We start from the raw sequence: 20,037 nt of genomic DNA on the forward strand, positions 1-20,037 counted from the left end.
CAGGCCGAGCGTCCGCTCCCGACTTGGGCCCGCGCGCCGCTTTAGGGCCGCGGGCTGCTTGGGGGCGCCGAGCCCGTGCGGCCTCCCCCGCTTTGGGACCGCCGCCAGGAATTGGCTATTGGAGAACGATAAAAAGAGGAAAGTGCCTATTCACAGCTGCACAGGAACTGAGGCTCTGCTGCGAGACACACACAAGGGTACAAACGTATTTTATGCTGTTTTTACATAGGTTGTTGGCAGCTTCCCAGAGAGCTTGAGCTACTTGGGCGGTATCGAAATTAAATTACTAAAGCGTCCTGCTGCACCTCAGAATCGCCCTGAACACGACTTGGCCGCCTTCGGGGGATCTTGGGAATGGAGACTCTCTCAGGCACTTGGAGTGCGTGGCTCCTCTTTTTGCTAGATATACTGTATTTATAGCCTGTCCTTTTTTCCTGCATGGCAGTAAAAGTGATTTACATGAATCTCTTCGTGTCTTCACAACAACCCTGTGAGGTATGTTGGGCTGAGAGCAAGTGGCAAGCCCAAAAGCACCTGGTGGGTTACATGATCAAGTGGGGACGGCCATGTGAGGCTCCCAAGTCCCAGGACAGGGCTCAAATCATTCTGTCCACTGGATTGTTGACGGGGTGGAAAGACGGGCCCTTGTTTGGATCCACAGCATGGCTGATCAGATTCTTACTTCCCAATTTAGCCTTACTCAGAGTTGATGCCCTCCAGGTATCTTGGACTTCAAATCCCATCAGCCCCAGCCAGCATGGCTAATGGTCAAGAAGTCTGGGAGTTGCAGTCCAAAATGTCAGGAGAGCAGCCAGTTGAGGAAGGGTACCTTACATTCATTCTACGATCAAAGGTGCTAAAGAGCCCCTGAGCATGTGAAGAGTTTCTTAATCCACTGAATATAACTGGTACACACACCAAAAGAGGATTAAGAAACATAAGTCCCCTGCATTACATGCTTTCATATTTGTCTTCCCACTGTAACCACTGTGGCTTACCTCTGGAGAAACATAAATAAGAACAAGCAACGCTTCATTATTTATATTCTGCCTATTCCCAATACTGACACTTTAGGCAGTGTACAGCATTTAAAAGAGTGGGACAATTAAAACATTGATAGAAATAAAGACAGGTTAAAATATAATCAAATCAACTACAATGTTAAAATTATATACAGTACAAAATTAAAACAGCATTTGAAAAAGGATAAACAGCAGAGATGGACCAACATAATCTCACAGCTCCAGACTGACTATTCCAAAGGCCACCGGGAACAGGAAAGATCTGACTTTCAGGCAGGGCCAAATCCACAAATACACTCAAGGCTGCAGACCTGTGTCCTGGGGGAATGTTGCTCCATTCAGCACAAGCTGCATCCTTATTCTTTGATCGCCTTCCCGCTGACCAGGGGTTCTTCTGCTTGCCTGGATTGAGCTGCCCTGTCTGTGAATGCGGACAGGCACTGACTGAGCACGGAAGGAGCTCCCTTAGCATGAAATGGAAAGGAAAAATAAAGCTGGGTGTTTCCAGCATATTGGGGACACCAAGCTCCAGACAACCTCTCCCAGTGGCTTCATGTATGCACTAAATACATGGAAGTCCAAACAGAACCTCAAGGAGCAGCACAGGTCAAAAAGGAGTCCCCCAGTACCACCTTCTGGGTCCACTCCTTCAGGAAGGAATGGAGCCACCATAAGACCACCTCCAGTGCAGCCAAGAAAGACCCCGTGGTATTGAGGGCCACTGAGAGCTCCAGTACTTTTTTAGTGTTACCAGCTAGCATTGCACATCTATGAAACCTGGTGCAAGAGTTCTACAGGCTGCGGTTCAGCAAGCAAGCAAGCAAGCTTCTTCCCATCAAACAGGGAGCAAAGCCCCTACCCTTGAGCCCCAAAAGTGCCCCTCTGAAGGACCAAACCCCAGGCTTTTATGCCGCAGCTTCCAAAGTTGCTACAGCTGGGAGTGAGGTAGCATTTTGCTGGATCTGAGTCTCCAAGGAAGCCAGTCAGAAGTTCTACAGGTGAGGTCAGCAGCAGTAGCATAGGATCACAAACTTTCCTTGGAACACTAGAGAAGTCAGGTTATTCTGGAGTGGGGTGCAGAGAGAAATTGAGGATGCTTCCAGGCACAAGAGTGCTCGTTCACAGGCCCAGAGGACAGCAGTGTACCCCCCTCTGTTTTCCCACCACTGTTTCCTTTTTTAAAATCAAAAACCACATGGATAATCTTGCAGAGACAAACTCCAATCCAGGTTTATAGCAAACCACTTGGGAATACGGATGGAACATGGAAGCGATTGATTTTATCTTTCCAGTTTCAGGAAAGTTCCCTTGCTCCTCCCACCCTGCCCGGTTATATAACACCCTCACAACTCTGCAGGAGTCCAGAGCAAGCCTAGGTCTTTGTAGCATAGTCTGCTTGGTTCCGTTTTTGGCCTTCCAAGTATGGAAATTTCCTCACTCTTGTTATGATCAGTCTTTCCTTTCCGTCGGAAGAGAAAAATATTCCAAGCATGCAGAGTTCTTTTTAAAACTTTATTGCATTGAAGGGAACAGAAAAAAAAAGTTTCTTTCCCATTTTTCTGTTCACCTGAGCACATGTTCACACACCCCTTTTGAACCCTGCTCCCGGCCGTTTCTTCCCTCCTCCTTTCCCCTAATTGGCTGGGGTACTGAGAGTTTACAATCTTTCCTTCTGCCTACTCCACGCTGCTCCAACACTGGCCCTTCTTCCCAATCCAGCCCTGCCCCTGGTGAGCTACAATAGGCTCATTTTGTTCTGCCAAGCTTGTCAATAAACAATCAGGAAGTATTTGGCCCTCCTGCCTACATGCCTGTTTCCCCACACCTTGTGCTATCTGATTTTAACCCCTCCCCTCCTTTGGCTAAGTAATTTTCTTCACTACCTTTTTAAATCTCTCTACTCCCTTGTTGCAAATCATCCTTTCACACCTATCACTCTCCTTCCATCCCTGGCTAGATGACAGGATTGCCCTGCTGATACCTGTATTCTGCTCACATCCCAGAGCAGATGACAGCAATGGAAACACCTGTGATTATGGGGAGAGAAGTGCGTCTCTGCATGGGCCATGAGGTATGTGCAATGTACATGACTCCGATAAAGTAGCCATGTGACCTACCTTCCGGAGGGCATTTCTCTGTTAAAGGGCTGCCTAGCCCAGTGATGGCAAACCTTTTAGAGACCGAGTGCCCAAACTGCAACTCAGAACCCACTTATTTATTGCAAGGTGCCAACACTGCAATAAAACCTGAATTTGCTGACCACCAGCACAAGGGGGCAACGTTCCATTGACCACCATCTTTTGGCAGGCCCTGAAAAAGGCATCTGAGTGTATTTCCTACCTTTCCTACCTTCTGCTAAAATCACAGTCCAAGGAAATCCCTGGCAGCTCACTGACCGGCCATGTGAAAGCTCTGCCGGTTGCGGCTAACGAGTGACCTCTTTGCCTGGCGCCCTTAATCTTTCTGAATATGTGCATGGCTGCTGGGGTGATTGCGTGAGCTCACGTGTGCCGTAGGTTCACCATCACTAGCCTAGCCTGTTCAAAGGTCCAGAACAGAGGAACAGTTTTGCAGTGGCCCATCCAGAGTCACTGCCTGACCAGCAGCCTGAGCAACAAGCATCATCTGATCATCTGGCCATAGTCTGATCACTATGATGGTTAGATGTATTATATCTCTATTTAAATAAAAATATTTTTGTGCATGCAAATATTATGCAAACATTTCATCTGCATTTGGTGATGCATAAATAGCTATCCTGAATTTGATACTGGAGAAAATTCTAGACAGCAGTATGTCAAAAATTGATGTTCCACACTGGAACTTGTGCAGCAAGAGTAAGCTTAGGTGGCTTCAGCAAGCTACTGTTTTTCCAGCCTTGTTTCTTTTCTGTAAAATGGGTGCAGTATTTCTAGTTTACAATATTATTTGAAGACTTCAAAGATAATGGGAATACTTTTCCAGAAAAGGAAAATCCTAATCCAAGTGAACAATAGAGTGGGCCATGCAGAATAATCTGCAAAAAACCAAGTGAGCAGATTATACAAGAACCTAACATCACTTCTCGTATCTAAATTTAGCTCTGGAATAGTTGAACAGTAACAAGGAATTTTGTGGTTCTGATTTCATTCTTCAGGATTTCCCTGAGAAAAGAGTGAAATCAGAGGATAACATCTAAGGTATAGATAGACTGTTCTACCATTTGTTATTTAGTAAGAGCACACGCGTGTACAGAGAGCACAAAAGGAAACTTACGTTTTTTATTCCTTCTTGGACCTGTCTCCTCCTTTCTCCAGTTCCTGGTTAACTAAAGACTTAAAAAGTAAGCAGAAACCACTGTGTTGATTGGTAAAAAGAGAAAAATAACCACCGCCACCCTCAAATGTTCTACAAAGTCTTAAGAATTTGGCAACAGCAGAGTGCGGGGAATACAGCCTAATCAGCTCAAAACTATCTGTCTATAGTTGAGCAAACGTAGTGGAGCATCAAGAATAAGATATTTTTTTAAAAAAAATGGCAGTCATGTTTTCTGCATGCAGGACACTTCTGAATGTGCAGCATGTCCAAGCTTTACACTCTCTGTAGATATCTCAAATCTAACCAAGACATTCTCAGAGCTCCCCAAGAAACTGAAAAGGGACAAAACTGCCCCCCCCCCCATTTCACAATAGGAAGGCAGGAGGAAATTCTTTGTCTTCCCCAGATTCAGGCTGGTCACTCCATCAAACAGTGACTTGGCAGACAAATGGAGCATTTCTGGAGGACAGCAATTCTGTGGGAAACTGGTGCATGAGGTGGACTTTCCTGTTTAAAGTCGATTCAGGCCTCCCACTGTTGCCTTGCCCAGCTGCTGTTTGGTGGGGTGGAAGCAAGCCCCATTGGCTTCAGTGGAATTCACAACCGGGGAAGCAAATAAAGCATTGCAGCCTAAATGCAAAAGAGCTACAAAGAAGTTACTGGTGTTGGAACCCAGGAATGCCTCAGGCATAAGTAAGGTCAAATGGAACGATGTACTGTAAAGGAAACATTTTGCTATTTTAATAATTAATAATTATCATGTTATTGTAGTGCACTAAAGCACAAAATGCATTTTAAAATGCAATTGATTATACTGGATTTTTCTTTCATTTCCAGTACAATCATGCATGTGTCTACTCAGAGTTAAGTACACATGAGGCTTTTAAGAGCTGGCTCTGTCACACAGGACTGAATGTATGTCAGTCTCCAGCACCATTTATTTATCTGACCCCGGATAAACAGAAAATCCACACCATGTCTGGAGAAGCAGTTTTGGAGTCTATAGAACTGTCTTGATTCATTGCTATCTCCTCATTTGGTGTCAGATGGTTAATTTAAAGTGCTGCACATCCTTTGGAGTCCACTGATGGATTGCGTATATTCTATCCCAGAAGGACCAGCCCAACTCTAAAAATGGAAGAGAGAAGTAGGTGCTCCTAGATTTGTCACTGTTTCCCACAATTCCCAGTCCCCTCTGCATATCATATTTTCCCATGTTTCCCTGCTTTGTGCTAAGGAAAATGTGCACTTTCTCTCCTTTTAGGGAGAGTGCAGTGTTCAGGCTTGTGAGAGCCAGTTCTCTACCTTATGGTGCTTTGTTGAAATCTGTATAGCCTTATTTCATTTGGTAAACCATACGTCTTTTGTTTATTGAAAAATCAGATGGTGGGCTAGGCTGCAAAGGGAGGGCTTGCATACATAGATGGGTTTTCAACAACTGCCTAAAAATAAAAAAGTTGATGCACATCTAATGTCAGCAGGAGAATATTACTAACAGCAGCTGCTACCACCAGAAATGCTTATTTCTCTCTTTGTTTTGGATGTCTCTGTTTTACCATGGAGTTTTTATCCCGAGACTTAGCTCCTTTGAGTACCAGTGGCAGAAAAGCAGGCAGTAGATTTGTGGAAGATGATGGTCTCTTGCATCTCAGAATTTACCAGCCTGTCACTAATCCAGACAGAAGATTTCAGCTCATTAGCTTCCATTACTGAAGCACCCATTGATCACTTTGAATCATCATCAACCCAAAAGGAGTCTACCAGCTTGTGCAACAATATCAAAAGCCAGCAGAGGGAGCCAAACCCCTATGCTTCCCTCATTCCAAGGCACTTCTTGTAATACTTACCATTTACCTGCATTAAGCAGAACCAATAAAAAAAAGGTGGCGACACTGATTCTTAACTATAGAATAATTATTTATTTATCATTCATGTTTTTGCAAAGATGTCAGGCATTGCAAGAATTTAGTCACTGTAAAGGGGTTACGGATGGAAACCTGTGTGGACCTCCAGGTGTCATTAGATTAGCACTCATGTCATCCATGATCATGGGTATTTTTTTCATGCTTTCTTCTCTCCTGGCCTCCAAACCTTCCCTGAAGCTTTTGGATTTTACTGACCATTTACCTGCATTAAGCAGAACCAATAAAAAAAAGGTGGCGACACTGATTCTTAACTATAGAATAATTATTTATTTATCATTCATGTTTTTGCAAAGATGTCAGGCATTGCAAGAATTTAGTCACTGTAAAGGGGTTACGGATGGAAACCTGTGTGGACCTCCAGGTGTCATTAGATTAGCACTCATGTCATCCATGATCATGGGTATTTTTTTCATGCTTTCTTCTCTCCTGGCCTCCAAACCTTCCCTGAAGCTTTTGGATTTTACTGAATGTTCAGCCTTTTTGGATGGGGGGATTTTATCAGAAGCCCAATAACCCCCTATATCAAGGTGTCATGCAGGTTAAAACGATCAGAAAGAGTTGCAGTAAAATGCCAGTCAATCACAGTACAGGAAATTCATGAAACAAAACACACATGTCAGGGCAGAAATTAATACAGTTTCAACAATTCCTGTTAAGTAATACAGAAGGCCGCGAGAATCACCTTCCCAGAGTTAAAAACAACCATGCTAAAATTACAGCAAGGCCAAGATCATCCACACTATTGTATTTCTGTTCACTATGTATGGATGTGAAAGCTGGGTGGTGAAAAAAGCTGACAGACATGATGCTGGAGGAGAGCTCTGTGAATACCCTGGACTGACAGAAAGACAAACATGTAGCTCCTAGATCGAATCAAGCCAGAGCTTTCCCTGGAAGCAAAAATGTCGAAACTGAAGCTGCCCTACTTTAGCATTTTATGAGAAGGCAAAACTCCCTGGAGAAGACAATCGTGCTCGGAAAAGTCAAAGGGAGAAGAAGAAAAGGAGGACCAAATCCGAGATGGCTTAACTCCGTAAAGGAAGCCACAGCCTTGGATTTAGAGCAGCTAAGCAGGGATGTTATATATAGGACCTTTTGGAGGGCTTTCATTAACAGGGTTACCATAAGCTGGAGATGACTTGACAGCATGCAACAAGAGATGGGCCGTGCAATCCTATGGCTCCTAGGAAATCTCTGCCCATGCTCAGTGTCCTCTGAAGGCAGCAGATACACATTTTGTGCCCGGCCTGGGGCAGAAACAGGAAACAATACCAAATTGTGAGCACTAGTGAGCATTAAGCAGCAGGTGCTGGGAAAGGAGCTGTGCTTTTGGTATGCTGCATTCAAAGGCAATCATTTCCACACTGCTGCTCCAGGAGCAACAAGCTAATTACATAATTAAACATGCCTGTGACTGCAAAGCCATTTGCAGAGGAGGCTGCCAGCTCCCTCCCTGCCATGCAGTTTCCTCCCAGCTCTGAGTGGACCATCCTTCAGAAAACAGGCAGCCGAGGGTGCCCGCTGTACCCTTCTCTGTCTGCCCTCATCTCCCTCCAGTCAAAAGGCAATCCTGGAGCCGTGACTCATGCAGGCCTTCCCTCAGAAGGGATGGTGCTTATTGTTACATGCTTTCGGGCACAGGTACATGACCATTGTTGCCTAGTGGTTAGAGTAGGACTCAGCAGACCTGGTTTCTAGTCCACGCTCAGCCATGAAGTTCCCTGGGTGACTTTGGGCCAGTCACTCACTCTCAACCAAACCTGCCTCACAGGGTTGTTGTGAAGAGAAAATGGAGCTATGCAAGACACCTTGGGTTCCTCACAAGAGAAGAAAGGTGGAATATAAATGCAGTGCAATAGTAAAAATAATAATCGGCCAAGCTGGCAGGGGCCCATGGGAGTCAGAGTCTGACATCCTCTGGGGGGAGGCCCATGCCTTGAGGGACAGGCCACAGGGCAGTGACCGAGCCTGTGCTCTGCCGATCCCAGCCTTTCCAGTTAAAACAGTGAGCTAGTGGGCACCATGAGCTGCCTCTCTCAGAGACCCTGCAGAGGGAGTGTACCAGTGACCTTGCTGCATGGCCCCAGTGGCAGTACTCACACCATGCAGCCAAGGCAGGAACAAATCATGGACCCGGAAGGTATCGTGAAGATGACCAGGTCCAGGCCTCCCCGGCCTCATACCCATCACACACACTGGGAGCCGCAGGCTGCTGCATCAGAAAGGCACCAGGTTGGTGCCATGCCCACCAGGACCGCCGGGTCTAGTCCTGCCCTCAGGAGCAGGGGATAACCAGTCCGCTCCGTCCTCCGCATGGCTGCCACGGTCACCCCCGAGCCCTTTCAGGCCAGTGCAGTGGATGGAGGGAGCGAGGCCACGCTCGCACACCGCCTGCCCTCCTGTCTCCAGTGGCTCTGCCCCGCCACCCACCCCATTGCCCCCCACACATGGGCTAGGGGAGGCCAAGAAAAAGAAGCACACTCTGCACGTGCCTGGGCTTGCTGCATCAGGCAGAATCCTGCACAACCAGAGTTCAGGTGTCTTAATCCAACAGGGAGACTCAGAATGGAGCCTGTGTGTGGTGGAGACCCTCCTTTGGCCTGTAAGGTCCCAGTTCAGACCCCAGGATTGCCAGGTAATGTTGCCTAGAACCCTGGACAGGGTTGCTGCCAGCCAGTGCCAATACTACTGGGCTACATGGACCCAGTGCAGTCTGAGTCCACTTTCTAGGTTCCCCTGTTACCCTTTCAGAAGTTCCCTTCAACAAGTAATTGATGGTGGGATGCAGGAGATGCCACAGAGGGTAGGAGCCATCAGATAGACCCACCCTCCATACATATGATTCCAATCATGCCTGAACAGGGCTGGCAAAACCTTTGGGAGATGCAGAAGTGAAATGGGTCTCCAGTTTTCATCCAGCAAAGGAGCAGTGTTCCCTTCCTCAATCAGAAGTCCAGAAAATGCCGAAGCAAGGAATGTCTGGCATGCTGGTGATGAAACCCAGGGGCTGCTGCTTATGTTTAGGATTCCAGCTCTCATCCAATGATGAACAGTAATGATGGATGTCCTTGCACTGGCCTGGATTGCCAAATGAAGGGAAGCTTTTAGCAAAGGAAGGATTTTGCCTATAGGTCATTCGAGACTTAGCTACTGGGGGCGGGGGAGGATTTGGTTTTCTAAAGAGGCTAACACCCAACATGCAATGCCTTTTTTCTTTTTTTTTTGCCGCTGTTAAGGTCGAAAGCCCGTGTCTGCTGCCCCTGCTTGGGGGAGCTACCTTAGGGCTGCAGCCCTAACCCAATTCTGAACAAGCACCCTCAAGAAATGGAGCTGTTCTGAGTTAAGTGTGCACAGAGCTGCATGGGGTGGGGTTGTTTTCTGGAACTGTCAGCCCTGCTTTTTATTATTCCCAGCTGTACCGTGTCATTATCAAGAGTGGATATTTCTCTCCAGACCCTTGGGCAAAACAGCTTTCGAAAGTGCCTTGCTCCTGACTCACTTTCTCCTGTTGGAAGCATGACTAAGCCTCATACGGAACCATCCTCAGCAAGTTGCTCGCTTCTACAAGCAAGAGGCACCCTGTCAGGAGCGAAAAACTCCACTTACCTAGCAATGGATTTTATAAAAATGACTGTTGTCACTGAGCGGAGCTGCAGTTCAGCGGGGGAATCTTGATGAACTGCCAGCCAGTGTCAGCCCAGGACACACCAAACCCCCGTGATAAGCAAGAAACGTAAAGCTGCATCTCCAAGCGCCACTCATTTCCTGGGGCTCCTATGCATGCTTGCCCAGCACATGTAAAATGGAGTTACAGGGAGACTGAGGCGACGGGGGATTTGCCTGGCTTGTATCAGTTCCAGGAGCCAAGGGGCATGTTGGCCAAAACATTCCGCCGCTGCACTGTCTTCTTTCCCGTAGAAAGCCAAGCTTCTTATCAGACACCAGAAAGGCAGTTTGGTGTAGAGCTTTGGGTTCTGAACTGGAACTCGGGAGCTCTAAGTTCTACACCCCACTCAGGCATGGGTGCCCTGGGTAGCTTTGGGCCCATCACTCAAGTCTCAGCCTAACTTCACAGGGTTGCTGTGAAGATAAAATGGGGGGGGGGGGGGGGGAGACCTTGCAAGTCACCTGATTTCTTGCAAGAAAAAAGTGGGATATAAATATTAGTACTGCATCCTGACTTTCCCTCTCCATTGCAATGAACAACACTACTGGGAGAGATACAATAATAATGCTGCATCTATTTCCAAGAAAAGACTGGCCACATTCAGACAACAGTGTTGTCACAGGAAGTGGTGCTGGCTGCCAACCTGGATTGACAGATTCATGCAAGAGGAGGCTCGCTGTGGCTACTCTCCTTGCTGGCTATGTGCCACCTCCTTCACAGAGCTAATTTGCCCGCATACCAATGAGTTTGGACCCATCCTGCTGGAGGGAACCTGTGGGCAGCTGGTTTGCCACCATGTGTGTGGAGTGCTGGACTAGATGGACCTTTGGTCTGATGCAGCATGGCTTGTCTTACATTCTTTAAAAAAGTAGCCCTGGGTTGCTTTGACACCAGAATGCAGCCAAGCGATACTTTCTTGGATCCTGCAAGGCTTGGGTACGTGTGAATGAAGCAAAGGCGGAAGCGCTGGCTTCAGCTGCCTGTTCAGGCCTGCCACCAGCTCCCGGGGCCCTCCATCCCCGTGCTGTGTCGTGTAACATTTGAAAAACAAAGCTTTGCTCTTCCAGGATGAGACCACACCAGTTGGCTCTGACACTCCGTGGTAACTTGGGCCTCAGTGCAGAACCGTACCAAGAAGTGGCATAGAAGGTGCTGGCTGACCACTGAGGGGCCCAAGGCAGCTGGTGGAAGCCACAAGGGGAGCGGTCATAGCAGAAGAAAGACATGTGGATGAGTCGCTGGGAAGAGTCACCTGCACAAAGGCTGTGTGAATGCTGGTTTGCATTGTGTCTGCTGCAGTCCGCGGCACAGAGACTCCCAGCACCTCCACCCACGTTTTGTGGGCATTCCTTTGATTATTATGCAGCTGCCGCGTTCCATTAGACTGCCTCAGCAAAGCACTGCCGCCTTTTCTGGGCAGGAGGCATTTCGTCCAGCCCTTTATTTGGATTAGGCAAGTTTCCGTGCAAGCTTGTGTTGTGGGGCAGCTGGTGCCAGGAGAGCCCGGCCAGAGTGTGGAGATGCTGGCCCTGAAGTGTCGGAGCTGCTGCTGCATCGCGGTTTTGACTCGCTAGGCAAAGATGGACGAGGAAGCAGCCGAGCTCTTGGTGTTTTCCGGGCCTGTCCGGGCATCAGCTGGGGCCCCTCAGCATCCTGCCCAGCAGGCTCCCTACCCCTCCTCATTTTTACTCTTTTCCCTAAAAACATTGAGACTATTTTTTCTTTTCAACTGGGAGACCAGCAGTGCAGCGTAGTGAAGGTCTGTCCCTCCGGCACGATCCTTATTTGGTGCAAAGGAGGGATTTTGTTTCTAAGAGTCCTATTCCTGCCTCTGCTTTTACGTAGATGCTTGGGCAAGTTACTTTTCTTTTAGTTGCATCCCCGTGCCTTCTGGGAAATGAGCATTTTGTGCAGCACCGCTGAGAGCGCACTTGGGCGCTGTGCACACCTCTCCCCCATCTTCCTCCCCTTGACAGGGTTGTTACCCAGGCCCCCTACCTGCCCTCAACCACCACCTGGAGCACCCGCATTGCAGTAGTCTCCCAGGACACGCTCCCCAGCATCTGGGCCTGGCCCTCAGAGCCAAGCATCTGGGCCTGGCCAGCCACTTCCGCCCTCTGATGCGGCTCTCCAGAGGGCAGGCCTGACTCTGGCTTGTGTGGAGAGCATTCCCCGCGCAAGCTTGAGGGTGGCTGGCTGAGAGGCCAACTGGGTGGCAGCTCTGGAAAGCCCAACTGGCCACCCTTCGTGATGTGGTATTCGGAGGACTGTGTCATGCGCGTGTGCTCGGATGAGATTCCCAGGCGCGCATGAGAGGGCGAGGACCCTGGTGAGAACTGATGGCTTACGTTCAGAAGAAGAGGAGGTGATCATTGTCCCAGTAGCGGCTCAGAGTTCTCACCCTGATATCGGAGTTGAGGCCCCAGGTGGCCGACTCCTCCCGGAGAGCCGGCCTGCCAGCACAGGATCAAAGCACTTCAAGGACAACCACTGAGCCCCCTCCCATTCCCAATTGTGGGAAAGAAGCAGATGGAGAACAGGATGGGGGGAGTTGTTCGGGAGATCTAGGCGCCCGGATGCAGCAACCCACTCACCAGCTCAACCGGCTGGAAACCCTTTGAGAGGAGCGGTGATGTGCCCGCACCCTTAGCGCACTGCCCCCCAGAGACCGGCCCCGAAGGGTCCATAAGCAAAGTTTGGGGTGACCTCAGTCAGAGCGAGAGGTCAACTTTCTACCTTGTGTCTGTTTTCGGAGTTTGTGAACACTCTGTAGCTGTATGAAATAAACTCTTAACAACTACTGGAGTGATTGCCTTCGTTGGGAAGGGACGCCTGGTTCACGAGACTGGGCTGGGACTCAGGTGATCTGGGTCCTAGGCCCTGTTCGGCCACGGAGGTCACTGAGTGACTTTGGGCCAGTCACAGACTCTCAGCCCACCCCACCTCATAGGGTTCTTGCAATGAGGCTAAGACTGAGAAAGGGAAAAGGAATTATGTAAGCTGCTTTGAGGTCCTTGGAAGGAAAAAGGTGGAATATAAATGTAATTAATAACATGCCAGGCTGGCAGGACTCTCTGAAGCAGCAGCTGCAGGCAACAGTTCTGGGAAAATTACTCAGTTCACCATTCCTCCCACTCTGCTGCCCAAGGTGGGCAATCGCCTTCCTAAAGGGCAGGCCGGCCCTGCTTTTGCGGCAACCTGTGCCAATTATTGCAGCCATCTTATGAATGGGTATCCCCCACTCCTAGCACAGGGATCCCCATTTTTGAGCACTCATAACGTGCCCTCAGGATTCCAGATGCATGCACAGGCCCCCAGAGCTTGGTGAATGCTGATCCAGAGGCTTTCTTATACTGTCTTGTGGCTACAAGGCCTGCTAGTTTATCCAGTCCCTCCGTTGCCTGCAGAGGGCTCCTGGCTGAACCATTCATTGTTCCAGGGAGTTTACCGGGTTGGATGTTCGCCTCTGAGCATGAGGTCTGCAGAGCACTCCCTGGACTGTTATCATAATGACACTGAATGGCGTGTGGGTGATGTCAGGGTGCATTAACCAGTTATGTTTTTAGAAATCAGCAGGAAACACCTATTTAATAGGGGTGGAAGAAAGACTGAGTGCAAGTTCTCTTGCCCCAGATTGCAAATCAGCCACCCACGGCATGCCAAAAGCAGGAGACAGGCAAATGAAGTGTCCTGGGCCTGCGGAACAGGAACTTCCAGCCAAAGCCCCAAAGCTGCAACACATCACCTCTGAGGGCGGTTCGTGCAGGGAAGATACAGGGCAGCACCTTCTCTGTTACTGCACCACCACTCTGGAACCACCACCCTGGGAACCCAACCTTGCTCCACTCTGACTGCCTCCCAGGTAGAAGCTACCTGTCCTGCTAGACGTCTGGAGATGCTGAGTGCCTTAAGTATACTACTGCTCATTTCAGCTGTCACTTTTTTGACAATGTACATACCATTTAGCCTTGCAATCTTATGAGAAGGCTGGTATAAAATCCATATCGGTTTGTAGTATGCAACTGTCCTTATAATTGTTTTCCAGACTTCTGCAGGGCAAATAATGCAATTGTTCTTATCATTTCCAACTCCCAGGGCCTGGACACAGTTGTGTGGACTATGAGGGTTAGAAAAATCAATTCACATAGATGCACAGAATGCAAGCGAATTGAACAGGTGTCCCTACAGAAATGTGACTGTATTGATATGGGGTTTTGCAGACCCTTGGACCCATTTTTGATGCCTGCCAAGCTTCCCAAGCCCACAACACAAACACACTTACTTTCTGATCTTCTTTTCCCCAGAATCCCTCTGGGCCACACATGGGGCTCAGAGACATTCTTAGGAAATTAAACTGGCAGCAGCTGAAGCTGATGTTTTCATGCGCAAATGCCCATTTTGTTGCAGAATTCAGGGTTGTTCTTCAATGGCCATACAGCCCTCAAAACTTTTTTCACCGTGCTTCCTTTGGGTCAGCTGTCGGCAGACTTTTTCTCCTTTTCCTTAGTTCTACCTCAGCACCTGATGAGGTAGGCTGTCGCTTATGCCATTTTGTAATTTAAGGAAACCCCTGAGAAGGCAGTCTTAAGAAGCCATTGAACTTACTTGGTTGCCCGTACTTCCCCTCACACGTAACAAGGGGTAAAATCCAAACGCTGCCCTGCAAAAGCTTCAAAGAAATTTATTTGCCACACATGAAACTTATCCCAAACGCTGCCATGCACTACTGGGCCATCTCAGCATAGTCTCCTTCAGTGGTGGCCCTTGACAGAGACAGGTGGCTTCCACCGCTCTGAACACCCCGGCTGCTGGTCAGTTCCTCGGAAAGGATCGACGTGGCACTTGCCCTCGTCCTTTGACTTTTTTCCTCCTCCTCCTCCTCCTCCTCCGTCCTGATGGGCATGAGCGTGTGAGGAATAAACCTGTTGCGCGGAGCTCCAATGATGCCAATCCTGTGAGAGAAAGAGACGCGCCGGACTGAAGATACTGAGCCCCAGCAAGCCCTGCCCCGGAGCCAGGACTCCGAAGTCTGCCACTAAGAAAACCGATCTACAGGACAAAACGCCTGCCAGTGAAGGCTGCAGCTCCTTAGTTACAGAGCGAGTGAGGAACCTGAACCCCATGGTCTAAATCTGGACCTCCCACAAGCCACCTGCCGGAGGGCCATGTCCCCCTCCCATGTTTGAACACATGGATCATGCAGCTGCACTTATCAGAAAAGCTGGATGGGCTGCAGTCCTCCACTGGGTGTAGGTTCTGTGGCAACGCCAGTTTTGCTGCCACATACGGCTGGGTTCAGCCCACAAAGCCATACTTGTGACAGGTGAAAGAGACTCTCTTCCCCTCCATGGCAACGTCTGTTTTCATCTCCTCCTTGGGTTGTTGATAATGGTGCATTGCTGCTGAATGATGGGTTGCTGTGCTGTGTGAACCCAGCTGAGCTAACAAAACAGGGCTTACTACCACAAAAGACCCACAAAGAGAACCCCTGGCTCTGTTGCTGGGTTGTGAACTGTGGTTTGTTTGTAGTTAACAAACTAGGGTTCATTAGTATGACTGGGTTCACACAGCACAGCAACCCACATTTCAACGGCAAGCCACACTGAACCCAGCGCATGGGTCAAATGTACGTTTTCATGTTGTGTGAACCAGGTCAACACGTGGAATGCTTCTTACTCCTTACTTCGATAGTGTCACAACTGAGGACAGTTCCGGCAGTTCCTCTGGACTGTAGCTTTGAGCCATTTTGCCAGGACGAAGGTAATGATCCTGGAAAAGGTACTGGGCACTGTCTTTAGCCATAGGCAGCAAAGTACTAAGTACTGGCGACCGCTGGTCCATGACGCTTCGTATGGCAGGCTGCCTAGCCTCTGTGCTCCTTCAAGGAAACATTTTTTAAAAATCACTAAGAGATGCCAAGTAGGAAGAATGAGGTATTTTTTAAAGAACACTGGTGCAAGAGATATGAGCATGTTCATCACATTTGATATAAACATCCATTTTCCTCTTCTGGGACAAGTTCCAAAGAAGTGGCCTGCTGCATTTTTGGTAGGTTCGACTGGAACTGGAGAAAACTTGGTTATGGTGGGCTCCTGGGGTCAGGGACAGTGCCACCCCCAGCACGCCTCCCCGCTAATTCCTGGAGCCGTTTTGCAACTTTTAAAAAGGGGTACGAAGAAGAATGGACACATATACAGACATACTCGTTTTTAAGACCTCAAAAACAAGGTAACTGGGGGGAGGCAGGACGGGCACCCGTTCCGGCATTTGACTTGCTAGAATGCTTGTCTGTCAAATAATTAACAAAGCCAAGTCCACCAAACAGCTAAAAAACTAAGTGAAAGAGTGCTTCACTCTTTATGAAATACTTCTGTCTTTGCCCAAGGCAGCTAGGTTTATGGAAAACTGGGCATTATTTGTACAGTACTGGAATGCATTCTAAAGACACTACATATGTTCAACTTCTGCCACATTTTCTGTGCTGTGATATAATGAACAACCGTTGTTGATGCTAATGTAATTTGTACAAAACACTATTTTAAAGCGTTAAATGTTGTACTGAGGAAATTAAAATGTATAGAACTGTTGCATCTTTCTTCTCCCTCCAGGCTTCTCCATCTGCACAGGATGGGACTCAGGTAAGTGGAGCACACAGAAGAGAATGAAGCCGTACTTGCGATACGAGAAGGTGACTTTCTTCACCTCCTTGGTAACATCTGTCTTCATCTCCTCCGTGGGCTTGGTCTTCTCTCTCAGAGCTGGATTGAAAATGTTTGAGCGGAGCATTCTGCCCACCTCACGCTGGATTTCCTTGAGGTTTTTCTGTTTGAAGGTCACGAAAGCCACATAGGAGGCAAAGTTGTACAGGCACTAAATGCAAAGAAGGGCATTACTGATTTTATTTCATTTCTACAGCACCCCACAGCCAAAGCTTTCTGGACTTTCTGAGGCGTCACTAGTATAAAACTGAAAATAATAATAATGATGATGATGATGATGCCATTTTCACAAGAAGCGGATTCGAGGTGCCTGCATTTGCAAATGAACCACAGGGATTAGAATTAAATTTTTAAAATTTCCTGTATGCCCCTTTCAAGGAGCATCCATTCCCTGGCAGCTGTCCATTCTGTGGATTTCCTCCATGAGGCCGTTGTGGTGTAGCTGACTGCATTAAGTAGCTACAAAATGTTTCCCGAAGAGAGCCTACTCTGAGTGTAATTAGCTAAGAAGTTTTATCAGAATACCTTCACTGGGCCAGATGGCGCTGTCAACACAGGACACATGGAATTAAGCCTGAGAAACCACTGAGCAGGCTGGCCAGCCGGCCGGCCCACCCTGCAAGGTGGCAGCCGACCGCCAGGCCTTCCGCATGCACAGCGGATGCACGGACAAGTGGACCGAGCTGCACAAGCGTGAGGGGCTCCAAACAAGGTGGGAGCGCTCTGGGTGGTGTGTTGCTCTAGCCCCCCACTCTTACTGATCTCTCTCCTGCCCCTGCCCTGTCCTTGCCCAACTAGTACAGGTCCCTCAATTCTTTCCCAAGAAGGCAAAGAGTGCTTGGGTTGGGGAATTCAGAATAAGAAAAAGGAGAGAGGGAGTACATTCAGCCCCCCCCCTCCTCCACTGCCCCAGTCCAATTTAGAGTCCCTCACATGACCTTGAAATGAAAGTGCACCCAGCCAACCAGTCATGCAATGCTTAGTTTGACTCTCGCTTGTAGCCTCTCCCCTCTGGAAAAACACCAGATTGGGCTGACAGCATTCCACTCAGTTTAAGACTATTGCCTCTTGCACTGGACCTGTGGCAAGGAGTTGGCCAGCTTTAAAGCAGTTTGGCTCACTTTGCGGCCACCTGAACTGGGTCTTACATGGGTCTTCCTGTAGTTTATTTATTCCAACACCAGAATTTCATCCTAAAATGGAGGAAAAACACTAGCATCCTTGTTCTTTACCTCAAAGAAGTCCCTGTCTTTCTGTGTGGTTGATATTTTCTTCCTGAAATGAGGAAAAGAAGAAAGGGTGCTGGGCACGGCAGAGGCAGCACAAAGTACCCATTGTAGACACATTAGAATGTGGCAGTGCTTTATCTTCATGCCATGAAATCCCCCTCACCCCACCCCACCCCACCCCACCAGTTAAACACCAGTTAAACACCAGTTAAAAGCTCAAGAGCAAAACATTATTTTTCCTGGTCAGCTGGCGATCCTAAACAGCTGTTAAAGACACATGAGATTCAACAGCTATTAAAGGCACTGGAGCAAGCCAAGAGGATTTCTCTTTCCTCTAGTCAGTCGGCAGTTAGCAGCTCTCCCAATCTCAGCCCAAGAATGCGAACGCAGTGCCCTATGGGAGATCTGCCTTCATATCAATTTGGCTGCATTTGTGCATTTCATACACTCCGCAGTGGGAACCCCACACAGCATTTTCCTGCTTGCATAACAATACCCCAAAGGAAACTGGCATGTTAAAGGTATAGTGCAGCCTCTCCCAAAACCAGGCACACCCAGTTCCTTCCTCAGTGTCTGAGGCACATAAGACTTAAAGGGGGCAAAGCTATAAAAACCGTAATTCTTCTGAGAATGCTTTGTCCAAGGGTCCCGGTACAAAGAAACACCTTTTTTTCCAGATTAAGTAATCCAGAACAAACCCACCAATGCAGATAAGAATTCTGTGCTTTCCTTTGCACAGGGAGCAGAAAAGAACACAATCCTCTGGCCACACAGGATGCTGGCTGTGGGTCAAGACAGCTTGCTGGTGTGTGTGAAAAGGGAACTTTTCCGCACTGTGATCGTGTGTGCGTGCCAAGGTAACAATAGACAAGAAATGTGTAAAAATGTTGGATCCTGCTTTATCCCCTCATACGCTCAAGCTCCCATTCTCGGCTGAGCCACTTGTGTGTGGGGTGGACGCCTGGTATTACAGCCTCGGGTCAAACAACTGTAGCCACCCACATAGGTCGGCTTCGCCAAAGAAAATGCTTCTCCTGTGGGTAAATTCTCAGTGTGCGGCCATGTGGGCGGCCACGTGCAGGATCAGGGCCAGCGTCAAGACCTCCAGCCTCTCCTGCCTGATCCTGTTCATTCAGAGGGGCAGAGCCATTTATTGCACCTGAAATTCTATCTATACTCACTTGCATTTAAATCCCACTGAACTAGCTGGATCTTACTTCTGGAAAGACATGTCTAGGACTGCATTGTAAGATTACTTTTAGCAAAAGCCTGAAGATTGTCAAGACTGCATGTTTACAAAGCATCTGTGCAGCGCTGGCCCTTCCCCAGCTGATACTTTTTATGTTTCACATTTTCACTATGGTTCTAAAACTCAGTGAACCAAAGATGGTTCCTGCGGAGTTTGGGGCAGTGCAAGACTATTGTTTTCCTCTGAAACTTCTTGCCTTCTGTGAACTTTTCTTCTAACAGATCTCTGTGCAGATCTGTTGGATTCCCTCCAACAGTTGCTCTCAGGTGATCCTGCACTCTTCAGCCTGCCTGTCTGCAAAAGCCCAAAGTCTTCACAGTAACACACACAAAAGGAGAAAGTGCAGAAGGAGCAAAAACAATTTCACCACAAAAAGACTGCCATCTTTACCTCCATGCTGCTGGAAGACATAAAACCATCAGAAATTCAGGTGGCTTTTCCTGACATAAGAAATGCAGCAATGGGCAAAGCCGTATTTCTGAATTTCTGCCTGATATGTAGCTGCTAAGGCCGAGAATGCAAAGTGGGCCGTCTGTGCTTATTTCTACTCTGCAGCTGAGAAGCCTCTCTCTCAACCCCTCTGTGGTGGTCGACGGAATCCCTGGAATCTGTTTGATAAAGGTAGGCTTTCTGGTTGGGTCACTGAACAGTTTAGCTCATGTTGGTTCTTGCATGCACAGGATTTGGGGCTGGATTCAGGACTGAGCTCAGCCTGGAATTAACTACTGGTTTGGCATGGCTCTCCCTGCCTAATCAACGAAAAAGATGAAAACCACTCCCCAGCCGCAGGCAAATAGGACAGACGACACAACGCTGCACAACTGGCAGCTGGTAACAGGGATCCACCCAAAGGCGCACTGATTTTGCTGCTTCAGAGCAGGTGGCAAGCAAGGATTTGGCCTCAGCCCAGGTCCAGCCACCATGCAGGA

General features: G+C 48.3%; 1 protein-coding gene and 1 long non-coding RNA gene across 4 annotated transcripts in view; one reads left to right on the forward strand and one right to left on the reverse strand.

The window, feature by feature from the left end:
- The window catches only part of LOC123026688, a 24,094-nt gene continuing 4,057 nt past the window's right edge, over nucleotides 1-20,037 (forward strand). The window contains exons 1-4 of one of the 2 annotated variants that reach the window (XR_006415358.1): nucleotides 1-197; nucleotides 2,980-3,093; nucleotides 16,520-17,342; nucleotides 18,599-19,729. This is a non-coding gene — a long non-coding RNA (uncharacterized LOC123026688). Of the gene's footprint in view, nucleotides 198-2,979; nucleotides 3,094-9,480; nucleotides 10,313-16,519; nucleotides 17,343-18,598; nucleotides 19,730-20,037 lie in introns of those variants that run through there. The other variant, XR_006415359.1, reaches the window with a different exon arrangement.
- Nucleotides 14,577-20,037, reverse strand: part of PPP1R36 (protein phosphatase 1 regulatory subunit 36) — a 24,017-nt gene continuing 18,556 nt past the window's right edge. For both annotated transcript variants that reach the window (XM_044436589.1, XM_044436590.1), the window contains 4 exons: nucleotides 17,863-17,905; nucleotides 16,585-16,781; nucleotides 15,595-15,789; nucleotides 14,577-14,863 (listed from right to left, as the gene is read on the reverse strand). In XM_044436589.1, coding sequence (XP_044292524.1) covers nucleotides 14,635-14,863; nucleotides 15,595-15,789; nucleotides 16,585-16,781; nucleotides 17,863-17,905 — 664 coding nt within the window. In that variant the 3' untranslated portion in view covers nucleotides 14,577-14,634. The remainder of the gene's footprint in view (nucleotides 14,864-15,594; nucleotides 15,790-16,584; nucleotides 16,782-17,862; nucleotides 17,906-20,037) is intronic.

This window comes from Varanus komodoensis, unplaced genomic scaffold (assembly GCF_004798865.1).
Source record: "Varanus komodoensis strain SLA01 unplaced genomic scaffold, ASM479886v1 scaffold3, whole genome shotgun sequence".
NCBI lineage: Eukaryota > Metazoa > Chordata > Lepidosauria > Squamata > Varanidae > Varanus > Varanus komodoensis.